The sequence below is a fragment of the Vanessa atalanta genome, chromosome 7, assembly GCF_905147765.1.
Source record: "Vanessa atalanta chromosome 7, ilVanAtal1.2, whole genome shotgun sequence".
NCBI classification, from domain to species: Eukaryota; Metazoa; Arthropoda; class Insecta; order Lepidoptera; family Nymphalidae; genus Vanessa; species Vanessa atalanta.
In genome coordinates, this window is record NC_061877.1 from 3,918,930 (window position 1) to 3,940,276 (window position 21,347).

General features: G+C 31.7%; 4 protein-coding genes across 6 annotated transcripts; 2 read left to right on the plus strand and 2 right to left on the minus strand.

Annotated features, from left to right (window-relative positions):
• Positions 1-1,166: 1,166 nt before the first annotated feature.
• On the plus strand, positions 1,167-6,175 carry LOC125065286 (sphingomyelin phosphodiesterase 1-like). 3 transcript variants are annotated; one of them, XM_047672816.1, is made up of 10 exons: positions 1,167-1,279; positions 2,011-2,150; positions 2,451-2,612; positions 2,751-2,933; positions 3,019-3,381; positions 3,813-3,988; positions 4,249-4,443; positions 4,769-4,939; positions 5,270-5,444; positions 5,797-6,175. In XM_047672816.1, the coding sequence occupies exons 1-10, from the start codon at positions 1,213-1,215 to the stop codon at positions 6,139-6,141; spliced, it is 1,977 nt and encodes a 658-aa protein (XP_047528772.1). In that variant the 5' UTR covers positions 1,167-1,212; the 3' UTR covers positions 6,142-6,175. The 3 variants fall into 3 exon arrangements, with proteins under 3 accessions (XP_047528772.1, XP_047528773.1, XP_047528775.1); XM_047672817.1 differs by lacking the exon at positions 1,167-1,279 and adding an exon at positions 1,594-1,795; XM_047672819.1 differs by lacking the exon at positions 1,167-1,279 and adding an exon at positions 1,594-1,767.
• Positions 6,176-8,178: 2,003 nt separating this feature from the next.
• Positions 8,179-10,969, minus strand: LOC125065085 (ubiquinol-cytochrome-c reductase complex assembly factor 1). Its single transcript, XM_047672507.1, has 5 exons — positions 10,284-10,969; positions 10,037-10,204; positions 9,642-9,920; positions 8,912-9,106; positions 8,179-8,317 (listed from the first exon to the last, which is right to left on the minus strand). The coding sequence occupies exons 1-5, from the start codon at positions 10,308-10,310 to the stop codon at positions 8,237-8,239; spliced, it is 750 nt and encodes a 249-aa protein (XP_047528463.1). The 5' UTR covers positions 10,311-10,969; the 3' UTR covers positions 8,179-8,236.
• Positions 10,970-12,268: 1,299 nt separating this feature from the next.
• On the plus strand, positions 12,269-13,946 carry LOC125065084 (ATP synthase subunit beta, mitochondrial-like). The gene has a single exon (XM_047672506.1). The coding sequence runs from the start codon at positions 12,338-12,340 to the stop codon at positions 13,883-13,885; it is 1,548 nt and encodes a 515-aa protein (XP_047528462.1). The 5' UTR covers positions 12,269-12,337; the 3' UTR covers positions 13,886-13,946.
• A 1,100-nt stretch (positions 13,947-15,046) lies between these two features.
• On the minus strand, positions 15,047-21,110 carry LOC125065221. The gene is made up of 10 exons (XM_047672726.1): positions 21,041-21,110; positions 20,408-20,595; positions 20,128-20,289; positions 19,563-19,850; positions 19,074-19,239; positions 18,322-18,469; positions 18,065-18,224; positions 17,581-17,788; positions 16,617-17,444; positions 15,047-16,503 (listed from the first exon to the last, which is right to left on the minus strand). The coding sequence occupies exons 2-10, from the start codon at positions 20,585-20,587 to the stop codon at positions 15,161-15,163; spliced, it is 3,483 nt and encodes a 1,160-aa protein (XP_047528682.1). The 5' UTR covers positions 20,588-20,595; positions 21,041-21,110; the 3' UTR covers positions 15,047-15,160.
• Between the last annotated feature and the right edge of the window lie 237 nt (positions 21,111-21,347).

Sequence of the window (21,347 nt, forward strand, 5' to 3'; positions counted from 1 at the left end):
CTATTTACTAAAAACACGTTGACAAGAAAGTAAGCCTCCTTTTGGAGGTATTCTTACCTCAGGATTTTTATTAATAATTAATTAACTAGGGCTATTTATATAAACTCGAATGTATACTATGAAAGTGTTGAAAATGTTCTAGAAATTAAGTAATTTTGCCAACTAAATATACAATCTTACCAAAGCAAATCTCACTCCAAATAGAAGACACCACAATTTTTTTACGTGCGCGCGTGAAATTTCTCTACGTGCACAATCATACATTTTTTTTTTAAATCTTGCTCGTCTTTTACATTTAATGTATGTAAATGTTTTAAAGATTACTCTTTCCATTATGTATAACCTCGTTGCAAGCTCATTAGGCTGTAAATGTTGAAATTCTGGGTTCAACCCCAGTATGAGAAAGAAATACTCAGTCAGCAGCGCGAAGTTGGGAGGTAGTATGGCCTTAGTATGTTTCGGGAAATAAAAATATATGAACGAAGTTTACATTACATTATCTTAAAAATTGACATTACTGAATAAAATTAATTCAAAATATTCTTTATTCAAGTAGGCTCGATCGATAGGATCGATCTTTTGATTCGGAAAGTAGATTCTACCGAGAAGAACCGGCAAGAAAATCAGTAGTTACTCTTTTGCACCCTTTTAATTACAAAGTGTCAATAAATCAACAAATAAGACCACGCTTTATATTATCATAGTATAAAGAAAAACTACTTTAATCTTGTATTGCGTAATATTTATCAATATTTTTATTTTTCGTGAGATTTTAATTTTTTAATGGGACAAATTAAAAAAACTATAATATCTTATTATGTAAATACTACCGTGGCCCAGGAAGGCTGAAGAAGGTGACTTTATGAAATGAGAACTAGTTTCTCTCGTGTTATTAGTTTCCCTTTCTTCCTCGTGTCTGTACAATGATCGTAACCGTTTCTTTGAAAAATATTATTGTGAAAATACACGCATAAGTATAAATTAAAAAAAAAAAGATTTAATCGCACCAGTGAAGAATACAATTTAAAAAATATTTGGATTGCAGTCCTTAAGAGATAATACATTGTGTGATTGTAGCAGATTAAATTGCGTAATACATAACAAACGCGGCGAACTACCTTACATACGATACACGACGAGATATAATTAATTGATTTAATATTTTTAAGTAGTTCTAACGTGTTTTATACAACTGTGAGGACTGCGCTTACGATGAAAATATTTATTGCGGTACTGTTGATACTAAATTCAAGTGTTGCTACTAGACTTATAACCTCAGGTAAGTTGAAAATATTGCATTTTTTTTTAACTGTACTTTTTTAACTGCAACGGTTTTAACTTTCTCAGTGTCATCATTACAATGTATATTGTGCAAAGTTTTTCAAGGTTCTTGAATGAATCTTATCTTTATTACAATTGCATGTTTTTATTATAAATTATTTTTATATTCTGTTGATTTATTTAAATTTCTGACAATCCGGAATTCATTTTAAATAAGATCAAATGTTGTCTTTAATCGTTAAATGATTCAGTCGTGGAAAGAATTAGAAACCAAAGGTTCATCTTCATAACATCATGGATAAATTCTTGATATGATTTTGTAAATTTATATACTAAAATAATACAACTCAGGATAGAGATATTAGTAAAAAACATCCAAAGTCAAGGAAAAAGAGGAAAACTAAATATATTTAAAATAGGAACAAAAGGGTGGACTTATTGTAAAATTGCATTTATTATAACTGGAATCCGTGACGAATAGAATAGGTCTATTACAAAAATGTTTACATCGAAGGTTTGCTAATGTATTAGGCTTTAGTTAAGTGGAATAATTATATTACACAAACACAATTAAAACATATTATATGAATAAAACAGAAACACAAAGACAACGTGTCTACGTGTGCGCTTTGTTATTAAAATATTTTTTAGATTATGGTTATATAACTTATAATAATAATGTTACTGAAAAATCAAAGGATCTTAAAATTTTGTTTTAATTATTTTTAGACGCACTTCAAAATTTATTTATAAAAGTAGTAAAGAACGAAACAACAGAGGCTGACTTGAAAACGATTCAAGATGTTTTCGAAATCTACAGACCAGCTTCCACTGCATTTGATATGACATATGAAACAAATAGTAGATCAGTGAGTATCATTTTAATGTATTTATTTACTTTTGAGGAAAGCAATTAAGAATCATGTTGATATAATGTATTAAAAACAAAACGAATTAGTTTCCACCAATTGTTAAAAAAATAACAATTAAATAAAGGCTATTTTCAGTTCATTAGTTATTAAGTTCGACAGCCTTTTGATATTTTTGCTGGTATTTAAAGTTTCCAACATAGTATTAAAAGATTCTAATTATTCTTTATACAATACATACATGCTCCTTGTGTTCTAGATCAACCGTGCAATGTTCAAAAACATATTTTTTTACTACAGGGTGTTATCTGTCTAATATGCAGTAGTGCATTTGCTGTACTGAAATATCTCGTTCAGGAAGGGAACACTGATGAAAAGATTATAGAAACCGTGACACCTCTTTGCAATATAATTTTAATAATTAGTTATAAAATTTGCTCAGGAATTATGAGATTAAATATCGTAAGTATTTTTATTCCAACTAATATATATAAATGGAGTTCCGGAAGTTCCCAAACTTATTTTCATCAGATCAATTAATTATTTTCAATGAAACTGAGAGGAAAAAAAACTAATATTAAAGAGATTTTGCTTTAATAGCCTATCATATCACACATAATGAGGACAACGCCAGAGGCCGCGCCTAGAACATTTTGTGGTCTCTTGTTACAAAATGCCAATGATCCGAACGCCTGCACTTTCAACGATCCTAGGTTTGAATGGACAATCGATTTACCTGAAAATACTTCAATAAAAGATGGTACAACAAGTGATTATTTAAAGGTATATAGGTATTATATAGCTGAACCAAGCGTAATTAAAAATGTCTAAAAATTTCCTATTATAAATTAGTATATTTTGCACCTAGATTTCTACCAATAGCAATAGTCCATTGACAATAGCTCTGATCGCGGACACTCACGTCGATCCCTTATATGAGGCTTATGGTGTTGCTGATTGTAGCGATTTGACTTGCTGTAGAAAAGGTCAAACTCCACGATCACATGATTATAACACTAATATAGCAGATTCAGTCTTTAGGGATCGAATATTTGAAATTGGAGATGACTTTATATTGGATTTAGATTTAGCAAAAGACATTAGAAATTTATCAAATACCAAAGGAAGAACTAGAAATTCTCCGCCAGCTGGATATTGGGGAGACTACAGACGTTGCGATACGCCGAAATGGGCGTTTGATGATATCATTGAAACAGTTTCGAAACACAAGGTAAGGAAACTTTTAGAATAAATATACTATGAAAAATTTAATATATAGCTCCCAAACTAACAATGCAGGATGTATTGTTAGTCTGAGAGCTGATTCATAAGGACCTGTTTCAAATTTTGTTTCGGCCCCATAAAAGATTAATGTTTTCTTAGTAAAGACAAGTAGTCAGTCTTACTTACTAAAATATGATAAAATAAAGCAACATCGGACCGTCGCGTCGTCCAATTTTGACCAAAGATACGCAAAAAAAATATAATGATTTCACGAAACCAGAATTTTATGATGTATAAAATTCAATTTAAAAATATATGTTCTCAATACATTCTTGGCCATTAGTTTTCTAAAAGTAAGTTAATTTCCTCAATTTGTAATGGAAGAGAAAAATGAGTTAAATACCAGCTGATTAAAGTTTTTGTTATGTATTTTTTCAGGATATTAATATTGTTTATTATATGGGAGATAATATCGACCATCACATATGGGAAACAACGTACGAACTTATCAATGAAGTTAACATGTACATTATCGACAAGATGAGAAAAGAATTTGATGATAATGTTTTAATTTTACCTTGTATTGGAAATCACGAATCTCAACCTACGAACCAGTAAGATAATACTCAAATTACAGATAATTCAAATTATTCTTGTAAATAATTTAAATAATATCTTGATAATGATAGAAGTACCGTTATCAAGGTGTAATTAAAATTGTTTAAAATTAATTTAAAACTGTCTAATAAAAGTTCACGACAAGACGAAAAATTTCGGTTACACTCATAAGCCAATTCAAAAATCGATTTTTAAGAATTTTTCAAAATATTGTTGGATTGACCAGCAAAGAGCATCATTAATATTTTGTTCATAGATTTGCACCAAGTTCAATTAAAGGCGACAAGCTAAACACGACATGGTTGTACGAATTCTTTGCTAGTAAATGGGATATTTATTTGACTGAGGACGCTAAGGCTACTGTGCGGGAACACGGTGGCTTCTCTATCCTAATCAGACCGGGTTTACGAGTTATTTCTATTAATAACAATATTGCTTACATATATAATTGGTAAGTATGAATGAATTTTATATATTAATATAATGAATTACTATAATTCAAATGTTAACTGTAACGCTATTCTATAAGAAGCTCGAAACTCAACGCACAGGATCGTGAAATGTCAGAAAGTCATATGTAATATTGTCTGTGTTACACCATTTAAACGCTTATACCCAAGCGTAGAAATTACTTGTCAATCTTGTCTTCTTCGAGATAGATTACAAAGTAAGTTCTTACAGAATAACTCTGTAGTTTTAGATTCTTACTACAACTAAAAGTCAGTTGGCTCAATTCCTGGAATTTAACGTAATCATAGTTTGACTTAAATTTATAGGTGGCTAGTCTACGATCCATTAGATTCTAAAAGGCATCTAGAATGGCTTGTTCGCGAGTTACATAAAGCTGAATTAGCAGGTGAAAGCGTCCATATTCTGGCTCACATTCCGCCTGGTGTCCAAGACCTGATATATACATGGACAAGAGAATACAACAGAGTCGTTACTCGGTAATGTAATATTTGCTGCTTAACAGATTTTTGATGATTTTTATGCTTTAAATTATCTTTGTTTATATATAGTTTCTGCCAACATGACAACGTTTTATCTTGATATGAAATGATATGTTCCTTATATCGGAAAGGCATATTAGACTCCTCACTAAAATTTACATTATGATTGTCACCTTTAAAATGATAAAATGTAATTTAATTGAAATCAAAGACAATGAAATTCAGACAAAGACAATTTTACTAATTTTTACCAATATATTTCTTGAGCATTTTTCAAAGTTAACCTAAGCGATAATATCTAATACAATAATTAATGTATTTTTACAGTTTCTCGCGAACAATCAAGGGAGAATTCAACGGTCACACACATTCAGACTCATACAAGATATTCTACAGCACAGAAAACGGGTCGCCCATTAATATGGCGTGGGTAACCGGCAGTGCTACTGCTTATTCGTTCTACAATATGAACTATAAAATAGCTACATTCGATACATCCTTTGTAAGTATAAAAACTCTTGCGTAGAATTTTTTTTCACAACCAAGTAAAAAAATAGAAACAAAAGCAAACGTCTAAATAAAAAGACGATAAACTCAATTCTTATTTGAATGGCTTTTAGTTGTGTAGACATATATTAAGACTTCTTGCGACAGAAGTAACATCGAGACCTTTAAATTAAGCACTAGGAAAATTTAATGTCTTTAATCAATCAAAGGATGTGTTTTGTTTGTCTCAAAAAAAATCTTACTTTTTAACGAACGAACTAACGGCGACTAAAAAGCTGCTTCACAAAATTTTCAAATCATTCATTAAAATTTGCACATACCTTGTATATATCGTACATATGTTGTAGGAACTGAATAATATTGTGAACTACGTATATAACCTCACCGAAGCGAACCTCACGCCACATAGAAGACCGCACTGGTTCCAACTTTACGATATGAAAAACAGTTTCGAAATAAACGACCTCTCAGCTTCTACTATTAACGATTTAACGTATGATATGGTGACAAATAAACGAAACATATTAGATCTTTATTCAGCATTTTTCTCGAAAGTTAGTGACGAGCGATGGCCAAATTGCGATAGTGATTGTAAAATTAACATTATATGCAGAAGCGTTGTGACAGTTCTGTGGGAGCGTAAAAAGTGTGATGAACTACGCGAACTGTATTTTGCCCTACACGGTAAATAATTTTAATTAATAAATAACATGTATCAAATGAGTATCTTTTTTATCTTTTAATTTTAATGTGTGCGTGTGTTTTGTTGTGTGAATAATAAAAACATAATAAAAATAAAATTCTTGACTTAGTGTTTTCAAATAAATCACAAATTGATGTATGTGAGTGCATGGACCCTCTCATTTCTGTAGACGTATCTCATCCACCTTTAACATTTTTTCTTGAAACTAGACAAATGCCAGATCTGCTTCCTGATATATTCACTCCTAAATACTGTTTTCGTAAAGCAGACTACGTGAAAATTCAACAAGAGTTAAAAACCATTCCTTGGAATGACCTCCTCGGTGAGTGTGACTCTGTTGATGCTATGGTGGCTATATTTTATGCACAGTTACATATTCTTATTCGCAAATATGTACCCTTATCCAAACCTAAAAATTACAAATACCCATTCTGGTTCAGTAGAAGTCTAATTAATTGCATAAAAGAAAAATATAAATGCAGAATGAAAATACGTAAATACTGTAACCCTCGTGATATTATGGCCTTTGAACTTTTAAAAAAACGTTGTGATAGATTATTAAAGGAATCACACGCTAAGTATCTGGAGAATATAGAAAAGTCGTTGCGATCGAATACTAAGTTGTTTTGGTTCTACCTAAAAAATCAGAAAAAATGCAACTTCTATCCAACGAAAATGAAATTTAATATATCTGAAGCAACTAAAGGCACAGATATATCTAATCTCTTTGCTGACTACTTTTCATCTGTTTACACTAACGTCTCTTCACTATCATCATCACAGCCATTTCCTTTGGCATCATACCCATTGTCTAAGCTTAATATCCTTTACACCAGAACAAATCCTTAGAGTCTTAAAAAGACTTGACAGTTCAAAAGGCGCAGGTACAGATGGTATACCAGCTATATTTGTTACCAGTTGTCCTGAAGAGTTAGCAGAGCCGCTTACGTATATTATAAACTGTTCTCTGAGCACAGGCATCTATCCATCACAATGGAAAGACGCTCTGGTTATTCCTGTATATAAAAATGGAGATCGTAGTCTCATTAGTAATTATAGACCAATATCAATCATTTCTGTGTTCGCCAAATTATTCGAACTAGCTGTCTATCCAATTTTCTTCTCACAATTTAAGGCAAACATTGCCCCGGAACAGCACGGATTCTTGAAAGCGAGATCTACTACAATCAATCTTACATCCTTTGTTGAAGATCTTGTTGAGGTGATGGATGCAGGAAACTCTGTTGACGCTATCTACACTGATTTCAGTAAGGCCTTCGACACAGTTAGTCACACCTTACTGCTACAAAAACTTGAGATGATTGGTGTGACTGGCAATATGCTAACCTGGTGTAAATCCTATCTTAACTCTAGAAAATCTATAGTTTTTATTAATGGTTACTCTTCAAAATCATTTATTTCTTCTTCTGGAGTACCTCAGGGATCTCACTTGGGGCCTCTATTCTTCAATATTTTCATCAATGACATCTGCTCCTGCTTCTGCAACTCCAAATGCCTTTTATACGCCGATGATCTTAAGCTTTACAGAACGGTTCGCACTGAATTGGATGCCACCTGTCTTCAGAATGATCTAAACAACTTAGTGCAATGGTGTAGGGCAAATTGCATGAGTCTCAATACTTCGAAGTGCTATGTAATAAAGTTTAGTAGGAAGAAAACATCTTTTGAAAGAAGTTACTCAATTAATGGAAATACGCTATCGGAAGTTGAACACATTCGAGATTTAGGTATCATATTAGACACTAAATTGAGATTTAATTTACATATTGACGACATAGTAAGTAGGTCTTTCAAGATCTTGGGATTTGTATTGCGCAATTGCAAGAGTTTCAAAAACGCTGAGACGAAAATATCGCTCTTTACTGCATTGGTTCGTAGCGTTTTGGAGTATGGTAGTATAGTTTGGAACCCTTTCTTTGATATATATAAAAATAGGTTAGAAAATGTATAAAGAACTATTTTTAAAATTTAGAAAACGGGTTACAATTTGTAAATAAAATAACAGTCTAGCTTCACTTACTTTATAACAAACTTCAATATTTTTTTAACAACCAATATTAATTTCAATGTTTCATTATACTCAACCAGTTAACTTCGGGTTTCCATCTCAAATTTTCACTAGAAATTTTATCTAATTCAGACAACTGAAACAACAAAAGCATGATTAAAGTAAACAAATTATTTCAATAAAACAAAAATCAAATGTTAACCTTACAAAATTCAAGGTTCTGTTATGAAATTCAAGATCTTATATTTAAGGAATCATCACTGTACATCAGTAACCAATTGTTTTTGAGTTATTTCTTGAATACAGTAAAGAGGTCGGAGTAATAAATATAATTATTATTGATATATTTACAGAATCAGTTGCTAACTTTAGGAAATTTGTGCTAGAACCATAAAGCCTAATTCTTTAATTTGTTTTTTTTTTCAAATTTGCCCTTTTTTTCATAGGTTTGTTTTTTCTTATTATTATTATATTAGATATTATAATTAATTTTGTTCTGCTCTTATTATGTTTTTAGTTATAAGTGGAAACTTTACTGGTATATGTGCTAATTTTTATGTTTTAGCTTTAAGAATGACTTGTACTGTTTGTTTCCCTAATAAAGTAAAAATAAAATAAAATAAATATTAAACTGCGGCAAAAGAAAGCTGAAGACATATTGTTTTTATAACAGTGCTTGATCAATTTGAGGCAATTTTTTGCTTTATTTATATATATATATAGAAATTACCTGATGTCTTATAAAGTGAACAATTTTGATAATGTTTTCTGCTTTTGTGTCTTCGGACAGTGAATAGAACCTCCTCCAAACAGCTGCAGCCAATATTTTGTCATCACTAAGTCCTTCGTCATACCCAACTAGTGCAGCTTGGAACTGTTCAGATAGTTCTGTTACTTGCTTCCTTGCTATTGCTGGATTTGCTCCCTAGAATTTTATTAAAGATTGAAGTTAAACTTAACCAACTCAACTAAAATAATAAATAAATATATTTATATTTACTAAATATATTTTTAAATTTATAACACTATATATATTGGCACTGCATCCTTATATGCTCTATGTAATGAATATTTTGTAAAATAGAAGGATTCTGAAAATAATGAGTACACTTATCACGCCAAGATCTCATATAACTGTATTAATCTTCAAGTTATACAAGGAACAGTGCAGGCAGTGAACCGGTGGACTTAGCTTTGGCCAAGCATGGGGCCAATTATAGTTGTTACTGATGCATCTTTGACACTTTTCAAAAATAATTTTATTATATAATTATTCTTTACTAAAAATTTTATACTATAAGTTCTAAATATTTGTAATTGATATAGTAAAACCTTTATATACCAGCATTTTTATTTGCTATTTCTAATCTGTTCTCTACAAATATACCCTTATACATCATTAATTTTCATTATATCCTAAATATGTTACTTAAAATTAAATTTATTGAACAGTTAATTACCTCTAATAATTTAATTCTATTTGCAACATCAGCCCATAGTGCTTCTATAACACAATTTCTGACAAAATGTCCATCTCCTTTAACATACTTATTTTTTTGACCACTTAAGGAAGTTACATCTTCTGCCATATAACGTACAAGCAGTAACCACACATGAAGTTCAGTTATTATAAACCAGGATGCAAATGTGTCTGGGAGTTCTAGAATCTCAAACCATTCATTGTATGCAACTTTGACAGGCACACATTCATAGAGAAAGTATCCCGTTAACTTTAAACGCTGTAACAATACAAAATTATTCCGTTATTGTGAAGAATTGTTGTTATACTGAATGTAAAAAGGAAATGGTTCATTAAAAGTGAGGTTATATGTGATGAGGTTGGGTGCTAACTTACAGTCCTATCTTGGTCCATCCATCCTACAGCATTCATAAATTTCTTAATATAACTTTCCTTGAGCGCTACTGTGCCTTGTTCTCTCATATTTATTGAATTCGTACACAAACGAATTGCACTAGGTCTTGCATAATCGATTTTACTATTTGCTCCATGTCGCCACAATATCTAAAATTATTTATATGATTATAAATACTTTCTGTTTCTAATTCGTATCTATAATTATAAGATTATTATAGAAGCTTACTCGTGTTAAAATTCGATTTCGAAACATTATATCTTACACAATTTATCGCCAATAAAATACTTTTGTTTTATATTACATGTAACATGTTGTAACTTTAGAACTATTAAAGAAAGTTTTTTAATATTAATATAGAATATATTTTTCTTTCCTTAATTATTAATTATTTTAACATCTAAAATATAAACAAACATTAAATTGTAATGAAGACGAACTATTTTTCAAGATTTCTGCAAGATATTTTAGATTCTATTACAAGAGCTTATGAACTAAAATAAGCAAGTAGATAAGCCAGAATTTTAGTGACAGTTGCAATACAGATCTAATAAGCAAAGCAAGTCATGACCCATGACCATTGATATACATTTTTCGATGCGTAGTACAATTAGTAGTATATAATTATATATTGGTGGCTACAACACTGGCAAAACGCAAGGATATCGTAATGTTTATGATGTATGGCTATTGTTATGCCGCTTCTTGGTCAATTAAACGTGATTATATATCTCTAGTGGTAATTTTACATTATTTTTTTTTGTAAAATAACCATGATATACAATAAGTACGTTTCAGGTACAAGACTAAAGACACTAAGGTAACTGCTGATCTATAGGTTCCATATTGTATAATATTACACCGTCCCCATTTTTTAATGATTAGTATTCAGTTGAAACTTCGAATACGTAATTTTGACGAAACTCCTAACTTTTCTCTACGTTCATTTTCAATGGTAGTAGAGAGTAGGTATGGTAACATTTTGGGTAATATTGGTAAAGATAATGTTTAAATAAGGAATATAATTGTCTGATCTATAAAAAAAGGTTATTATACAATTAAATAATAATTTCAACGTTAAATCAGAAAAATTGTTTGTCCTATAAAATGATTTTTTTTTGTAATAACCGACCGGTTTTTTTTATATCTATTATTAATTACATGAATAATATAACGGACACATTGTCCTACAAATAAAATAGTATACTGGTAGGATTTTTCTGTACGGTGCTGGAGTACTGTCTACTAAACAGTGATCCTTTTTCATTACTAACCATAGAAAGACTAAAACGTAACGTCGTAATTATTTACTTTTTGAATTGAAAAACGGTACATAAAAGATAAATGCATTCTGAACTAAAATAACAAAGTAATAATGCAAGCAATTCGTTTATATCGACTTTTTTAATTTTTTATCTTAATAATAGAATTCAAAACTAAAAAAGCTGGGGTGTCAATTTATTAGGCATTTCTTGTAGGAATCTTATATGACAATGTCATGTTAACTAATACCTTAGTCGTTTTAACTTTAAAATAAATCAGTAACAGTACCGGTTGTACATAAACGACTGTTGTTTTTAGCAATCTGACGTAATTAAAATGACTGACAGCGTTTTTGGGGGACTAAAAAAAGGTTACTTTTTCAAATATAGTAGAATACTCTATTGCTCTATCCAAAGTGGTCAATGTTTGTTAAAACCTGAAAATGTAATACATCTAGGAAAATTTAATTAAATAAATTATGTTTATTACAAGTATATTGCTTATAATATAATAAAAACTTCCACCTTATAAACAGCTAACTTATTACATCATAAAATACTGACATACGTCCACATTATTATGAATATTTTTTTTATAATTGTCATAAAATTGACTCACGTAGATTCTTGCAAAATTATGTACTTTAATACATAATACATTATCTCATGTATCTCTTAAACCAGACACAATAGCAGATTTATATTATACATAATTCGAAAATCTTTAATTGATTAAGTTTTATTCCTTATTTGAGTAAGTATGTATTTTTGATGACTATTTCACAATTTCAACTTATTTATTTATATAAAATGTTCCCTTCATTCGCTTAATCGGTATTAAATGTAATATTATTAATATTTTAATTAAGCTTTCAGTTTCAAATTGCAAATCTTCACTTTATCTGTGGTGTATTTTCACGTCGGCGAATGATCGACTGTACGACTAGATAATTTTATAGGTTACATAATTTTACTTAGCGGCCGCCCGTACACTTTGCCCGATTGCTCAATCTTAAAAAAATGTTAGGGGCTGTAAGTAGGGTTGGTGGCGGCTTTTTAGCCGCAAAATCTGTTGCCGAAAAAGCTCTAGCGGAGTGTGGCAAAATTGTTGCTGTTTCTGGAAACAAGAGGGATTATGCAGCTAAAGCCTCCGGAAAAGGGCAAGGTAAGGTGGTCGCAGTCATTGGTGCCGTAGTCGATGTACAATTCGAGGATGATCTTCCACCTATTCTAAATGCCCTGGAAGTACAAAATCGTACACCACGTCTGGTGCTTGAAGTGGCCCAGCACTTGGGTGAGAATACAGTACGTACCATTGCCATGGACGGTACAGAGGGTCTCATTCGTGGACAAGCTGTCCTCGACTCTGGCTCACCCATCCGTATTCCTGTTGGAGCTGAGACTCTCGGGCGTATCATCAACGTAATCGGAGAACCCATCGATGAGCGCGGTCCAATCCCTACCGACAAGACTGCCGCTATTCACGCCGAAGCGCCAGCGTTCGTCGACATGTCCGTAGAACAAGAGATTCTGGTAACAGGAATCAAAGTCGTAGATCTGCTTGCGCCTTACGCCAAGGGAGGTAAGATCGGTCTTTTTGGCGGTGCTGGTGTCGGCAAGACTGTACTTATTATGGAACTGATCAACAACGTAGCTAAGGCCCACGGTGGTTACTCTGTATTCGCTGGTGTAGGGGAGCGCACTCGCGAAGGTAACGATTTATACCACGAGATGATTGAATCAGGTGTAATTTCCCTGAAGGACAAGACATCCAAAGTAGCGCTTGTGTACGGTCAGATGAACGAGCCCCCTGGCGCACGTGCTCGTGTCGCTCTCACAGGACTGACGGTTGCTGAATACTTCCGTGATCAGGAAGGACAAGATGTATTACTTTTCATTGATAACATTTTCAGATTCACTCAGGCTGGTTCAGAGGTATCCGCCTTGTTGGGTCGTATTCCCTCTGCTGTAGGTTACCAACCCACCCTCGCCACTGACATGGGTACTATGCAGGAACGTATTACCACCACCAAGAAGGGATCTATTACCTCAGTGCAGGCCATTTATGTACCAGCTGACGACTTGACTGACCCTGCCCCTGCCACTACTTTCGCTCACTTGGATGCTACAACTGTATTGTCTCGTGCTATTGCTGAACTGGGTATCTACCCTGCTGTAGACCCTCTAGACTCCACCTCACGTATCATGGACCCTAACATTATCGGCGCAGAGCACTACAATGTTGCACGTGGCGTTCAGAAAATTCTGCAAGATTACAAATCTCTACAGGACATTATCGCTATCCTGGGTATGGATGAGTTATCTGAAGAAGACAAGCTGACTGTAGCACGTGCACGTAAGATCCAGAGATTCCTCTCTCAACCCTTCCAAGTAGCTGAGGTGTTCACAGGTCATCCTGGAAAACTTGTACCTCTTGAGCAAACTATTAAGGGATTCTCTCAAATCCTTCAAGGAGAGTATGATCATTTACCAGAAGTTGCATTCTACATGGTTGGACCAATCGAAGAAGTTGTAGCTAAAGCAGAAACATTGGCTAAAAATGTATAAATATCAAGCGAATGAAAGATTGTAATTAATGTTCTTTCTTAATAAATTTAGCTGTAACTGATGTCTATTTATTGCTACAAACATATAGTTTAAGAGGGTTCTAGATTTTTTATTTAACTAATCTTGTTCTACTCTAATATTTTAATTTTAAGAAAAACCTAAATGAAAGAAGCTGTTTATACAATATTTTATGAACATACTCCATTATAGAGAGTAAATAATATGAATAAATTAAAAAATAATAACTTAAAACTATTGCATTAAAATAAAATAAATGAATTATATAATAAATAAATATGAATAAAGCTTTGTAGATGTATCATAACTGTAAAATGACATAAAGGTGCATTTTTAAAATATGTTACGGTTAAAAGTTTTATCTGCAATAAAACTTGTTTTTAAATATGCTCTTACTCGAATGGTCAAATAGCTATTTCACCATTACGATTTTCTTAAGTTATTTATTTAAATACAACGTGGCTTATTTTCGGTCAATCTAATTAAGAAATTAATTATTACCGTAAAACAACTATCATGCAAAATGCTTATTATGAGAACTTCATTTCATAATTTTAGTTTATTTTTTCATTACAATAGTAAATGCCCCACACCTGGTTTAAGGCAGAAGGTGTTACAGTATATTACTTTGAATAAATCGGTTGAAATGAATGTCATGCAGTTATTTAGATCCTGTACTTAAGTAATGTTGTAGGATAGTGTAGCATGACCATGAATGAGCTTGCTATACATATTTTATAAATAAAAAATGAATGTCTTAATTGGTATGGCGTCTAAGCCCAATTGGCAACCCTCGAATTTATTTAGGTAGAGTGCCAGAAAATAACTAACAAATCTTTATTATACATATTATTATATATTCATTACCATAGGTTGACAAAGGGATCACCTAATTGTAATGGATCGTCACTCCACCAACATACATTGGCACTAAGAAATTTTAACAAGTAATGTTAATGAGCCACCAACTTTCGTAAGCAAAATTGATTAACCGTTCCATCATAAATAATATGCGTTTTTAAATTATGAAATAACTATTTTCATATAATTAATAACATTATTTATTATTTTATCCACAACAAAGGTTGAATTATGTAGATGTATTCATTTTTAGAATATTGGAAATATTAAAAATAAGTAAGAGGCTGGCAGCTTAAATTTTATTTTTTCTACCTAAACTTACAATATTAAGAACTGTACAAACATAAAATTATCTTCTCCAGAAAAAGAAATAATACTTTGCGAAAGCGTTTAACTCTATACATTTGCTGTTGTTGTATCATTATTAATTATCATTTCAGTGGTTTTAATAACAGATACATGAGGAGTAGGTTCACAGTCTATTTGTTTACAAGTATTTACATTATCTTCTAGTACACCTTCATCATTTTCACTGGAAGTTGTGTCTAAAATGATTTCTTCATCACCAACAGGACTTTTGCTTTCTTCAACAGTTGCCGGATTTAGGTTATTGACTACAATGTTGCTTGATAATGTTTTAGTTACATTACAATCAACTTTAGGTACTTTGACTACTACCACTTGATCCTTTTTATCTTCATTCAAAGCTATACTTTTATTAGGATCTTTTAACTTAATAGTTTGAAATTTCAGAGGTGAATTTAATGCTTGAGTCCCATCGGAGTTTCTATTGATGGGTTTTATAACTAAAATTTTAGTTTTCATACCAGCTTTTGTAAAATCCGTTATATTTTTCTTTATTAAAGGATTTTTAATGACTTCTAAGCTTTGTCGACGAAATTTTATAGGCACCATGGGCACGTTTAAATTTGATTTAGCTGAATCTATTACCGGAACTCCGGCAACTTTTATTGTTTCAACACGTAATTTATCTTTGACTTCCTCTTTGTTAGAGTCAACTTTAATCTTATCGTTACTGTATACTTTAATAGACGTGTCTTGTAACTCTTTACTTATTTCTGATTCAGCAGTTTTAGACTTTTTATTTAGAGAATCTGTACTAGAAATTTCATTATCAGGAACGACTTTAGTTAAACTAGGCAAGTGACATGTTTCCAATACTTTATTTACAATAGGTGTATCCTTCAATTCTTTTTCATCTTTCTTTGGGGATATTTTATCAACTCTGGTAACTTTCGGTATCATTGGCCGAGCAAAAACAGTCGATGATCGTGTTTCTTTAGGAGTATTAAATAAATCAAGAGTTTTCATATGACTTTGTGCATTTTCTACTGACTTACGGGATAAAGTTGTTAATGCCCCGCAACAATCTTTATTTATTAGATCATAGTTATTTTGAACGTCTTGCTGTATTTTCTTTTTATTTTGTGTTGGTTTGGTAGTAACCGGCTGATAATCACGATACCCTTGTGCTTCCAGTTTTAATAAGTTAGACAAATCATATTCAAAATCTTCATTTTTCGGTTTGGTTTTCTTACGAACAGGTCTACGAGAAGTTACAGTAGCTAATTCAATCTGATGACGTTTTGTGGTTTTCTCATCAAGTTCATCAAAGTCTGAAGAGTTCTCTTCAAATATTTTAGGATTCGATGGAGAATCATTTTCTATGACAATAACCTCTTTTAAACTTTCATCTGCTTTTTGATCATCAACATCATCTGAAAAATAATAAAATAAACTGTTACATTATGAGTGAGATTTAACATTTTTAATATGCTAAAAAAAATACATTATATAATGTTCATTTCAAAGTATCCTTAAAAATGCAAACCTGAAATGAAAGTTTCTTTCTTCTTCTTTAAATTATTCTTATAACGGTTGGCTTTTCGTTTTCGAGACCCGACCTCGATTACTCGTGTACTGCTGCTGGAGCTATCATCAGATAACCGACTAGAATCACTAGAACACCTGCTAGGGCGTCTTGAATCTGGACTAATTTCATTTGCAACAATTACTTCATCAGTTGTTTCTGCAAGCTCTAAAGCCTCAGCTCCATCAATTGCCTTAACCGTGCTATAGTAAAAATCAGTATTGCCTTTAAGTTTATGCACAACTTTCACATGTTCTAGAAGGTTATCAAAATTGAAATGTTTAAAATTACATAATTTACAGGCATATCGCACCCATTTATAATGTGCACCCATATGATCAAAGAGATCAAGGAATTCATTGAATTTGTTGGAACATTTTTTACAAATAAGCTGGTCTATTTCTGTATCTAATTGCATTTTTTGTTTAAGAGCATTCAAATTACTCTTTTCAGCTTGTTGAGCAAATGGCAATTTGTTCATTAGTGTACTGTCATAAAAGAATGGTATATTTTGGACAGAAGTATTATCGATTTCCATATCTTTAGTGTCTTCGTCCTGCTCCTGTTTCTCCTCTATGATTGTCATGACTGCTTCAGTTAATTGTCCTTCATCTTTGTCTTTTTTAATTTTTATTTTATTTTTATCGTTTTCGTCATTTCTATCTTTTTCTAATTGATCATCTTTTTTTTCATATTTCTCCTTTTCTTCATTTTTATCCTTTTCCTCAATTTTGACTTTTTCTTCAGGTTTTTCATCTATTTCAATATCTTCAACAACTGTTGCAGAATCTTAAAAAGAAAAAGCAATATTTTATTTACAATGTTTTTAATTGTTAGTTTTTACATTACATAAATTTTCAAACAAACGAGACAAAGTAATGTTTTTGCGGTTTTCCTACGTAACTGTGGCGTAAACGCGAAATACCTGCGACAGAAGCGATGCGAGGTTGAGGCAGGTAGGGATTGTGTTGTGTCTTGTCGTAATCTTTCCGAATCTGAATTTGTATACGCCGGCGATGCCTGCGCGCACACGTGTGTGCATGCGCAGCAAGTGCAGCTCGACGCTCGAAGGTTCGTCCGCAACCGCCGCAGCGTCGTCCATCACCTTCGCCGTCTAACTGTTCCAACCACGCCTACAACATATTTGATTTTTTGTCAGTGATAGCTATTATGGATTTGAAAAACTTTGGACGCGCTAATAGGCTACCTGATGAAAAGTGGTTACCACCACCCATTTTTACATCGCCAATGCGCCACCAACTTTGGGAACTAAGATGTTATGTCCCTTGTGCTTGTAGTTACACAGACTCACTTGTCCTTCAAGCCCGAGCATAATAATACTAAGTATTGCTGTTAGGCGGTAGAGTTTGCGGTTGTTTGTTAATCATGGTATGCTTAATGTTATGTACCTGATTTTCCTGGTCGAGTCTTTCTTCCTCAGTTATTTTCTGGGGAGCAACATTCTTGGGAATTGTCTTTCGCTTTTCATAAAATGCGGGTGGATTGTTCATTCGGAATGCTTTTGCTTGTATTGACTCACGCAGTCGACGAATTTGAGCAGCTGTTTTTCTAAAAATTATTATTTTATATTACATTATGAATATCTGGCAAAAGCATAAAAGAAAAAACATAAATATAACAAATAAGAGACAATATGTGTTCTTACCTATGAACTTTAAATAGATGTCGATAAACACTCCAAGAGGTTGAAAATATATCCAAGCAATCCGGACAAGGGTAGACCAGCCTACTCTCCAGGTGTTTGTACTTCATGTGGAACTTTAATGTTTTTTGAGTAGAAAATTGAAGATCACCTGAAGTTTTAGACAAGAAATTATACTTAGTGTATAAACAAAGAAGATAAATAATTATCAATCCAAAACTATAAATAGATTTGACATATTTATTAAACAATTTAATTCACTCACATTGAGAACATTTTTAGAGAAATAAAATAAATTTCATTCAAATAAATAGAACCAAGATGGCTCAGTGGTTAGAGGATGAACATCTACTGAATTTTGTTTATTGCAAGATATTAATTTGTGTTTATAATTCTAGTAAGTTTTGGATGAAAATTTGCCTCATGTATATCCACTAGTACCAATTGTTATAAGTTTGGGCAATAGGCTCGAAACATTTACAGGTTGTCATTTAATTTACAGTTAAAAATGATTACTTTGAATAGTGTTTAACCATATATACTTTGAATGTTATTTAACATTACATAATACTATTTTTTATTATTTACGTTGCTGACAAATAACTTAATCAGCCATCCAATTAAACGCCTAGCCGCTTTACTAAATGGTGCTGTTCAACCAGTGGCCTGAATGTATAAATGGAATGGCTGTTTAAGCTATTTGCCTGTGACATATACAAAACAAATTGATATATTTATGATGAGACAATACTTACAGATTCTACATTTAAGCTCATCCATATCTTCATTCTCTTCGTCATCACTTATTTGTATTACATTGTCCACATTTGAAGATACATTGTTATTACTTTGTACTTTAAATGTTCCATCGCTTTGTAGAATTGCATTTTCTTGTGATAAAATATTATCCAATTCTTTTACCTACAATTAATAACAAAATATATTTTAAACTATATACACACTAGTTAATAACCTTTACCCAAGACTGGATTGAATCTGAACAAGCACCTTATTGAATAATTAAATTTTGCTTTTAGTCATCATGTAATGGAAGACATATCAAGGAAACCAGTATGCGTTCATTGAAATTCTGCTTTTACAAGCAGTACACAACTCTGGGATTTCATGGTGAAATAAGCTTCATCCCTTTTTCTTTAAAAGAGAGTAGACTTTAGCCATTTACAAAATGTAACTGACACTGACTGATAACATTAAGGATTAATTTCAAGATGGCAAAAACTTACTTGGAGCTGCATACTATCACTGCTGGTTTCATCATCTATACCAGCAATGTTTTGGTAAACGGCTACTGAACTCTTTGGAATTTTCTGGAAAACCAATTGTTGCTCCTGTAATTTTTCTTCCTGAACTCCCTTGTGTTTAACTATTCTTTCTACTACTTCGGTTATGTCCTTGGATATGGGAATCCGCTTGTCACAGTCTTCATCCTTTAAGCTGTTTGAATCATTTATATCCTTCAAAGATTCCTGATAACTTTCTTCTAACTTCCTTATTTTTAACACCTCCTGTATCTGTAAGTAGAAATTAATATTTAACTAGGTAATTTACCATTTTTAATATTACTTTAGATATTATGTCTTACATAAGGTTTTTTAAAATAATTTAAGATTTTTAAGTAAACCCAGTCTATACAGTTTTCCACACGATAATTTTTCCTTTTGAAAAATAGCAAATGAAAAATATAAATGAGTGTCAACTTTGAACCTGTGCTCATTTGAAAATATTCAACCACTGGGTCATACAATTAACAAATTAATTTCTTACAAATTTTTTCTATTAAATACTTACGGAACAAGTTTCTTTAAAGAAATGGCCATGAATAGATGAGTTAAATTTCTCTTTACAATACACACGTTTGTGTGATATAAAATTTGCCAAACTTCTAAATATATTCCGGCACACCTTACATTCATATAAAAGATCACATTCATTAGTCAGCAAGCTTTTCAGCTGAAACATAACACAAAATAAATTAATAACATTGATTGAAATTAAAAAATAAATAAATTATAAACATTTCGATTAAAATCTTTTTCATGTCATTTAATATTTGAGATCAAATTTTTACCTCTTCAGTAGCTTGGTCAAAAATTTTCCTAGCCTGAGAAAATCCAGTTATATTTGTCTGTATGGGTTTCCTAAGTAATGAAAAATCTGTTTCGTCATTTTCTTCAATTGATTGTCCACTTAATCTGTTTGCCTTATTTTTGTCTTCTTTTTTCTTCGTGTTTATTTTATTACCAGCCATTTTGACATCTATAAATATCACTATTATTATAAACACGTGAATGAAACGTATACAAATGATTTAATAGATTTATAGCTTTTCTGAAGTTTGGAAACCGCGTTTCAACACATAAGATAATAAATTGGCACTGTTACGATTAATGCCGACCATCCAAGGTAACTATACAAACTTACTATTTACAAAGGATCTATTATCTAATAATCACTATTGAAGGACTGAATTGATATCATGTTCTAATGAGAGCTTTTTTATTTAATCGGGAAGACTATCGGTGAAACTTAGTTAAAGCATGGTTTTTAATCACGAGGTATACGTGCTATAAGATGTTCACAGTCTGACAGTCTCTCCCTCGAATTTCGACGAAAACGTTGATCCTCATCTTAAAAAAACACGCCCGACTAATATTGAATTTAATGCAGAAAACTAACCAAGTATTTAAACCTTTGAACTTACAAGGAAATCTTGAAAACTGCGAACTTGAAAATCCTTATGTTTCGACAAATTCACCACCATCACGCCATTTTTAACAAATGAATACATATCAAACGATATAGCTAACCAGCCATCTACTAACACATTTGTATGTATTTATATCTGTCAATATTAAAATTTAAAAAAATATAACTTATTTGTAAAGCAATTTAAAAATAAAGTAATAAATATTAAAAAAATATTAATATTTTGTAAGATTTCTATATTCACAAAAATATTTTAAGACGTAGTCATTCAAATTAATGTTTGCATGTGTCATTCTTCGCAG

Excerpts from the sequence above, each read along its gene's own strand:
- LOC125065286 (XM_047672816.1), top strand. The coding sequence starts at position 1,213 with ATGAAAATATTTATTGCGGTACTGTTGATACTAAATTCAAGTGTTGCT. Across the intron at positions 2,934-3,018 it reads CAACAAGTGATTATTTAAAG|ATTTCTACCAATAGCAATAG; the intron begins GTATATAGGTAT and ends TTTTGCACCTAG. Across the intron at positions 3,989-4,248 it reads GAATCTCAACCTACGAACCA|ATTTGCACCAAGTTCAATTA; the intron begins GTAAGATAATAC and ends TTTTGTTCATAG.
- LOC125065221 (XM_047672726.1), bottom strand. The coding sequence starts at position 20,587 with ATGGCTGGTAATAAAATAAACACGAAGAAAAAAGAAGACAAAAATAAG. Across the intron at positions 18,225-18,321 it reads CATCTATTTAAAGTTCATAG|AAAAACAGCTGCTCAAATTC; the intron begins GTAAGAACACAT and ends AATAATTTTTAG. Across the intron at positions 16,504-16,616 it reads GAAAGAAACTTTCATTTCAG|ATGATGTTGATGATCAAAAA; the intron begins GTTTGCATTTTT and ends ATTATTTTTCAG.
- LOC125065084 (XM_047672506.1), top strand. The coding sequence starts at position 12,338 with ATGTTAGGGGCTGTAAGTAGGGTTGGTGGCGGCTTTTTAGCCGCAAAA.
- LOC125065085 (XM_047672507.1), bottom strand. The coding sequence starts at position 10,310 with ATGTTTCGAAATCGAATTTTAACACGA. Across the intron at positions 9,921-10,036 it reads GGATGGACCAAGATAGGACT|CGTTTAAAGTTAACGGGATA; the intron begins GTAAGTTAGCAC and ends GTATTGTTACAG. Across the intron at positions 8,318-8,911 it reads TTCACTTTATAAGACATCAG|TTGTCTGAATTAGATAAAAT; the intron begins GTAATTTCTATA and ends TTGTTGTTTCAG.